At 34.6% G+C, this 8,065-nt stretch overlaps 1 protein-coding gene across 1 annotated transcript in view; it reads right to left on the minus strand.

Moving 5' to 3' along the window:
• Nlgn1 (neuroligin 1) overlaps positions 1 to 5,900 on the minus strand; it is a 472,972-nt gene extending 467,072 nt beyond the window's left edge. The window contains exon 1 of the mRNA XM_059265082.1: positions 5,726 to 5,900. Within this exon, the coding sequence (XP_059121065.1) occupies positions 5,726 to 5,900 (175 nt within the window). The remainder of the gene's footprint in view (positions 1 to 5,725) is intronic.
• Positions 5,901 to 8,065: the final 2,165 nt, after the last annotated feature.

The raw sequence follows: 8,065 nt of genomic DNA on the forward strand, positions 1-8,065 counted from the left end.
AAGTGCGAAGCTGGAAAATGGTTTGCTTTTCTTTTTCTTTCCTTTTTGAGACTACAACATAATTACAGATTCCCCTCCTTCCTTCCCTTCCTCCAAACCGTCCCACATGTCCTCCTTGCTCTTGTTCAAATTCACAACCACTTTTTCATTAATTATTCTTGCATACACATATGTGAATGTATAAGTATTCCACAGACTTAGTGAGTCCCCCTGAATCTCCTAGAATTCAAATACAGCCCATCAGATACATTTTGTTTCTATTCTTTTAAAGTTCAGGTTTTTATTTTTATATATATCATGCTTCTGAAATAGAAATTAATTTAGATGTTATAACAATAAAGTATATAAATTACTATTCTCTAACAATTAATTCACCTTTTCATTAATCAAACTCTTTTCTTTTTTCTTTTTTTTCTTTTTTGGTTTTTTGAGACAGGGTTTCTCTGTGTAACTTTGTGCCTTTCCTGGAATTCTCTTTGTAGTCCAGGCTGGCCTCAAACTCAAAGAGATCCGCCTACCTCTGCCTCCCAAGTGCTGGGATTAAAGACGTGTTCTACTCCCGCCTGGCCAACCAAATGCTTTTAAAATGACAATGTTGTACCTACTTTTCATTCTTCATAAAAATGCATATTGTTAAATTGAGTGGTATCAGTGACAATTGATCACACTAAAGCAATAGGTATCTATACATTCTGTCTTGTACTATTTTAAGCTTTACTATAACATCAGCAACCTAGTTATAAGAATCATCAAATCTCATTAACCAAGCTGAACAGAATAAAAACATAGAGTTTATTAAAATTAGTTTGCAATAAGTTAAGAAAAATTGTTTTGAACTCTTTAGCCTTTAGTAGCATTATAAACTAATTGTAGCTCTTTATAAAATTTACTTCAATATTTTCCACTCTGATGGATTATGTAATATATATATATATATATATATATACATATATATATATATATCTCAAAGTAAAATATTTAACCAGCTCTTTTCCCAAAATTTGTTGATTTCCAGACAAAATTTGGGACTTATGAATCCTGGAAGCTTCATCCCTACTGGCTAGCTTCCATGGTGCTAGAAGCTCTATGTAAGCTACTGGAGAAGAAAAACAACCATCACTCAATCCTAGCTAGCTATTAGTTCTGCAAACTGCAGGAATGACTGGCCTGGGAAGACTTGCTCACTGGTGCAACAGTGGCGTGAATATCAGGAAAGTAACCACTACTTTGTCACTGAATTTAAGATCTGCTACAGGAGACAAAGCTCATACCTAGTGCCATTTTTTGTTCTAGAACCAATGGCTAGGCAGTTTATAAGCCATAGGAAAGAAGCTCCTACTATTACGATGCTTAACAGACATAGGAACCAACTCATAATAAATTATCATTAAACCCATAGACCATCACTTCTCTCAACATTAATCTGAGATGTCCCTTTTTGCAGTTGATGGTGACTCACAACTGCCCAAAGTTTAGTAAATAAGACTGCAGAAACTCAGACCTAAAGGAAACATTTATATAAAACATATCTTCTCCCATATCTCAGGGATCATTACAAAAGAGAGGAGCATAAAAATGTAAGATTCTGGGCTGGTGAATGACTCCAAGGGAAGATTATCTTCTGGACCTGGGAGGGTAGGTACACGTATAAGCTCATAAGAGTCATGAGAGCATAAACCATGTACAATTCCTAAGCATACCAAATCATAGCATGGAGAGGGGAGTTGAGCACACTATCCCACGACAAGATAGATACACAATTATTAGAGATTCTTCACTCTCAGGAGAGGTTGAGACAGCTCTCCCTAAGAGTGTATCACCTGTGAAGTCAGCCATGGACTGCAGAAGACCACACTGCCATGAATACTTAGACAACATAAATTGGTCTTGAGGAGTTAAAAAAAGAAAAGACAGAAATAACAAATAAAGGACACAAGTTATATGAGTAGGGAAGGGAGCTGAGTTCAGAAAGTGTTAGAGGCAGAATATGATCAAAAGCACATTGCGTGAAAGTCTCAAAGAAATAACAAAAATAAATATAAAAAATTTAAAATATCATTGGCTAAAATAAAGAGTTGCATGACAACCTTCAACAGGTCCTTACCAGACGGAGGAAACTCATTAAATTCCCATCACATAGCGAATTTTACATTTACCTAAGTTAAATACAATGGTATGGAGTTATTCATTTTACACTGAAAGTGATACAAATTTATTCCAACTTGAGAATAGTTGAAACTCATTGTAATATTAAATTCTTTATTATATTTTTTTATTTTATGAGATTTAAAGAGACATTACTATTTCAGTGGTTTCTATTTTCAAAAAATGTGAATGCACTTCATCTTACAAATTGAACAATTTATTTCATCACAATTTTAATTTTTTCCAATGAAATACACATTTACTTAGGGTATAACCAAAATATTTCACATAGATTATTTTCTCCTATTAGAAAACATAACCAAAACATTTCTCAGGTAACCAAGTTAATAAATTTTAGTATCTATAAATTAAAATACTAAAATGTAACCAAATAATAATTACTATATACTCTATTCCAAGATAAATGGAATAGTTATTTAAACAGCAGATGCTGAAGGAGGCAGAAACAGAGCCAACTTACATCACAACTGGATGAACACAAAACCATAAGCAGAATCAAGTTCCAGTCTGGATGTTTATGTCTGATACACAGTCACCGGGAACGGTCAGTTGACTCAGACCATGAATGGGGAACCAGAGTCCTGCCTCTTCTCTTTTCTGTTTTGTCAACGTTACTGGAAGTTATTATTCTTGGCACACAGCTGTCTGTTCAGAGGAAAAGCCTATGTCCAGTCTTGAGTGAGAGTGTGTGCCACTCTCCCAAAGAATACCACAGAAGCTTCTTAGTTGGGGAAGTTATGTCAACCATCAACTTCCTGAATACACTGACAGATTTAGTTTTTCTCCGTGCTATGTCTAATCTGTAATGCACAAAATACTTTTTCACATAAAATGCTTTAAATCTAGAACCTTGGTCACTAGATAGTCATATGAATTTTATAACTGAAACATTCTTACTTCACTACTCATCACTAAAAACCAAAAGCAAAACAAGTATGGCAAATTCAAAGCGACAATCATTTCACCTGTTCCAAACACTAGCTTGCCTGCCAATTGCCACATATCAATAGAACTATAGTTGGCCAATTATACACTGGCTTCCCAAATTCATCTTCACAACACAACACCAGAATCAAAAGACAGCGCAGGACTTTCTCTGATATGATATCAAATCTTATTCTATACCTAATTCTTAGCATTCACCCACAGCAAACTTGACCACCACTCTTTTGGAACTCACACCTAAGAATCTTTGGCTTACCTTGTTGTTAGACAAATGTTCACAACAAACACATCCAGGATCTAGAGCTCTCATTCTCATCATTAGCATGGTGAGTGTTGGTCTGGTTTGGTGGGACACTTGTGTGAAGGATGCCATAACAAATGTTCTGGTAGTCTCTTTTTCTAGGATTATTTAATTTTAATACATTCCCAACAGTTTTACTTTGAAAAAAAAATCTAGAATTAACACTTTAAAATATGTGTTAGAGCAGTGGTTCTCAAACTTTCTAATGCTGCCACCTTTTAGAACAGCTCCTCATGTTGTGTTAACCCAACCATAAAATTATTTTTGTTGCTACTTCATGACTGAAATTTTGCTACTGTTATGAACCATAATGTATTCCAGTGGTCTTAGGCAACCCCTAAGAAAGGTTTGTGCAAAGGGGTTATGACGCACAGGTTGAGAACCATTTCTTTATACTATTTTACTAACAAATTTTGGTTATTTTTCGTGTTAAAAGTTTAATAAAAAGCAGCCTTAGGTTGAACATAGCCCTTGTTTAAGGAATAAAGGAGCCAACTAAGGGCTGATCCTCAGAATCCAGACAGAGCAGACCAAAATGGGAAAATCTCATCCTCCATTCCTGTGCTGCGAGCACAGACCATGTGATGAGTGAGTCTTCCTTTTTTTTTTTTTTGCAGCTTAATTGTTGTGTATTAAGACAAGACATGAGCATTCATGTAGGATTTAAATCTGAGCAATGTGAAGTCCTTACTAAAGACACCATAACCAAGGAAAATAATATTAAAAAGGAAACAGGAAGAAACAGGTAAAGTTTCCATTAACTTACTCACAAAGCTCATCCTAGGAAATTGTACTGTGCTATACTAATTGTCAGGTAAGGCTCCATATGTTGTAGCTACAAAGCACTAACTCCACAGTGGGCATTCCTTTTAGATTTTTCAGTCTACAAACATGTCACTGCACAGGATTTTCAATTGGAGATTTTGGAAAAATATGAGAATGATAGCTATTAAACTGACTGAATTAAAGAAATAGTATAAATTATAAATATGACAAAATACAAACATTAAGGCATTAAAAGCCTTCATATGAAAATGTTTTGAAAGAACAAAATAAGAAGATTAAAATACTTAGGGATAATTATGAACACCTCTTTCTTTGTCTTCTAATAAACAGAATTTTCAGTGGTGAGAAGCATGTCCTAATCCAACAAAATGATTCTAACTGAAGAATGCATGACTATACAGTTTGGTCATCAAAATGTGCCTGAGCAGTGGGCTGCAGAAGTACGTTCTACCTCTACTGTCTAAGTGTACTCATTGTATCATCCACTTGACTCCATCACACTGTCAAAATATCTAATGAAGACTGAGAATGTAAAAAGTCCTCATTCTCAACATGGCAAAAATATCTGTAAAAATGGTATGAAATAGTATACAATTCAGCATTTTTCCTAAATTTAGAAGACAAAAATCAGGTGTAGAATATTCCTTTTTCTAAACAAAATGATTTTGAGTCTTGAAATTGTGGTAAATTTTTAGAACAATTAAGATTAAAAAATAAAGTCTTTTGAGGATACATTGTATTTTTAATCAAGTTACATTAAAATACTGTAGATAATTTTGATTAAATACTATCTTTCTTCATCATTGCCAATAATGTGACCTACTTACACTGGTAGAACAGTAAGTTATCTTTTAAAACTTGACTATTAAATAAAAATATATTTTACTAAGAGTAAAGTTCCTCTATATTTTTATTCAAAACTCAGTATGTCAGCTTAGGCTCTGCCTTCCATCTGGAAACACTGTGTAGGACTGAATTGAACTGCCAGCTTAAGAAATGAGTGTATGCTTTATTAAGTCATTCAATAAAAATATACTGAGAGAAAATATTCTTAATTATTATGGAACCACAAAAAATAAATAAATGAAAGGAAATGCCTACAAGACAAAGGTAAACAGTAACTTCCCTAAGTTAGTCCATATGTGATTCCAGAAGGAAATGTAAACCAGCATTTAAGAGCACAGAAGACCTCCAGCATTTTTGTTTTCTGACACCGTGCACGAGAAAACAGAAGAAGTATGTCTTTGTTCAGGACCTTGTTTATCTGGCCTTTGCCATTGTCAGCTTCCATGCTTTTATATAGCCACACTATGCAGAACATCTTAGCAATCAACACCTCCATTACCTCTCCACTGCACATTTGAATTTTTCCCAAGTTGCCTTTATTTAATGTGTGAACTTTCAATGAACGCATAGAACCTTTCAAAAATTTACATTCAAAAACCGTATCAGGAAGCATAGAAGAAAGCAAACAAAAAATATCACATACTTTATGATGAATGGTGAAAGAAATAAGAAATATCTTACCAAGTACCCCAAGCCGATAGTTGACTGTGATGACTATCACATTGCCATAGCTTGCCAAGACACTCCCATCATATAGATTTCCAGTGCCTTCCATGTAAGAGCCACCATGGATATACACCATCACTGGCTTGGGACCCCCACTGTCCCGGATATCTGCAAAATAAATGGTTGACATTTATTCTTACCCTCAACAATAGGCATAATGAAACAGTACATTCGCATGTTAAGGACAAGGAAGGTATGATTTTGATGTCTTTAAATTGCTGTTTTTCTTAAAGTGTTTCTTAAGCAATTCCTATTGAGAGCTATTGTAGAAAAAAGCAACAGGCACCCATTATTTTCTGTTTAAAGCTTTATTTTCAAGAAATAGATATAGTATTCCTGAACTATAAATTAAGGACAATGGTTCATTTCTATGAGAGTCCAGGAATCTGCCCCTCCCCTATTTACTGTGGAGCTTTGTATCAAATACAACATGATTACATTAAGTCATTTGTGCTCTCATTTGCGAATATAATTATACATTGTATTATTCATTTCAGAGTTTGATTTTTACTGCTTAAGTACTGTCAAATGATTGTTTAGACAGTAAAATTATGTGCATCTGAGCACCTGTTGTTGGTGTATTTATGGGAATGTCATTTAAATGATGTTCTTAGGAAAGCCATGGAGTTCATTCATCCAAACCAGATGACAAAATTATATTTGCACCACTTCCTGTAGCTCATATACTCTTCTTAGTCCACCGTGATGTCATGTTTTTAATCGTGTAGATGTGAGATGATTACGCTAAGGTCAAGTAAAGAATGGCAAAATGTAGTGTGACATTAATGCGATTTTCTCGCATTCTCAATTTCAGACACTTTATTTTGCTAAGATACACTGACAGCACCTATGTGGTTTTCAACAAGAATGCAGAAATATCACATAAAAAGTGATTTTATCAATATTAAAAATGTAGTAATTTCTGTTGAAAAGGCTAACCTGTGTGTTTATTCAGTTACAAACATTAAAATATCAAAAGATGACTATAAATAAAACATTACTACTTTATAGCAAATTATGGTCCTTTTTACTCATAAGCAACCTTGTATGGAGAATATTTTTAACACTGGTTTGAAAGTGTCATTCATGGATATATTTTATTTTTTACTTTAAATATTTTAATCAAACTAAACTCCCTTAGAAACTTCCAGTCATGAACCCAGCATTCAGTAGAGGTTAGAAATCCCAGGGAGAATTGGTGAGGAATTAGGGACCAGTTTGCCATCCCTTTAGAAAGCAATGACCTATTTCAATGCCTCATGCCTTCACTTTTTCCTACTGTGATAGAGTGATTTCTTTGAGTGAATAAAAACTCATTCTCAGATCACATCTTGCAGTTTCTCTTGTTTATTCAGACTTTCAAGTTGAGGAAATGGCTCAAGGCACATCTTGTAGTCTTTTTTTTTTTTTAAGATAAGCAATGATTGCAAAAATTGTTTTTTTTAATAGTTTTTTCACTTTTTATAATTGAATTTTAATTTAGCATAAATTTAATGGACTTCATTGTGACATTTTCATAAATTAGCCATTACACTTGTTCTCAGGTGTCCCTTTAAGAAAAATCAATTTAAAATATCCCACTGCCTGTATGTATGCAGGCATCCTTCCCTCCCTCTCCAATGGATGTACCTCACAAGAATATCGCGGTTTTGAGTAGGAACACTTTTACAGTGTAATCATCTGCTAGGCATAGTCACCACATTTGCCCTGAATCTCTTCAACAGGCAGAAGGTATTCTCTTTTTTATTTATTTTATGTGTATGGGTGTTTTGCCTGCCTGTATACATTGCGCACCACATGCGTGCCTAGTGCCTAAGGTACCAGAGCGTGTCCAATAACCTCTGGAGCTGGAGTTACAGACAGTTGTGATCAACATGTGGGTACTCATAGGAGTTGAATCTGGGTGCTCTAGAACAGTCAGTGCTCGTAACCACTAAGTCAAATTTCCAGCCCCTGTATTCCTTCTTTTACCAAGATTTAGGGGTTTGTGGAGGTGTTAGATTGAAACGGGGGAAGGAATCCCTTCTAAATCATTAAACTACACACCTAAAATGCCTGCTCGCTACATACAATTTTAGCTTATTTTTCTTGTAAGGTTGGCATTGAAGAAGCAATAATAAATTATTAAACTGAAATCATTAGCCGAACTGTTCGCAGCAGACACTGTACTCGGCTAATTGTATGCTTGGAGGTAGCACAGAGGGGGGCTGTTTCAGAATTCTCCTTTAATTAAAATTACATAGAATTACAAAGCACCCACTGTGAACAGTAATGAAGTCTTGGTAGAGCCGTTCT

Source organism: Peromyscus eremicus, chromosome 6 (assembly GCF_949786415.1).
Source record: "Peromyscus eremicus chromosome 6, PerEre_H2_v1, whole genome shotgun sequence".
Lineage (NCBI taxonomy): Eukaryota > Metazoa > Chordata > Mammalia > Rodentia > Cricetidae > Peromyscus > Peromyscus eremicus.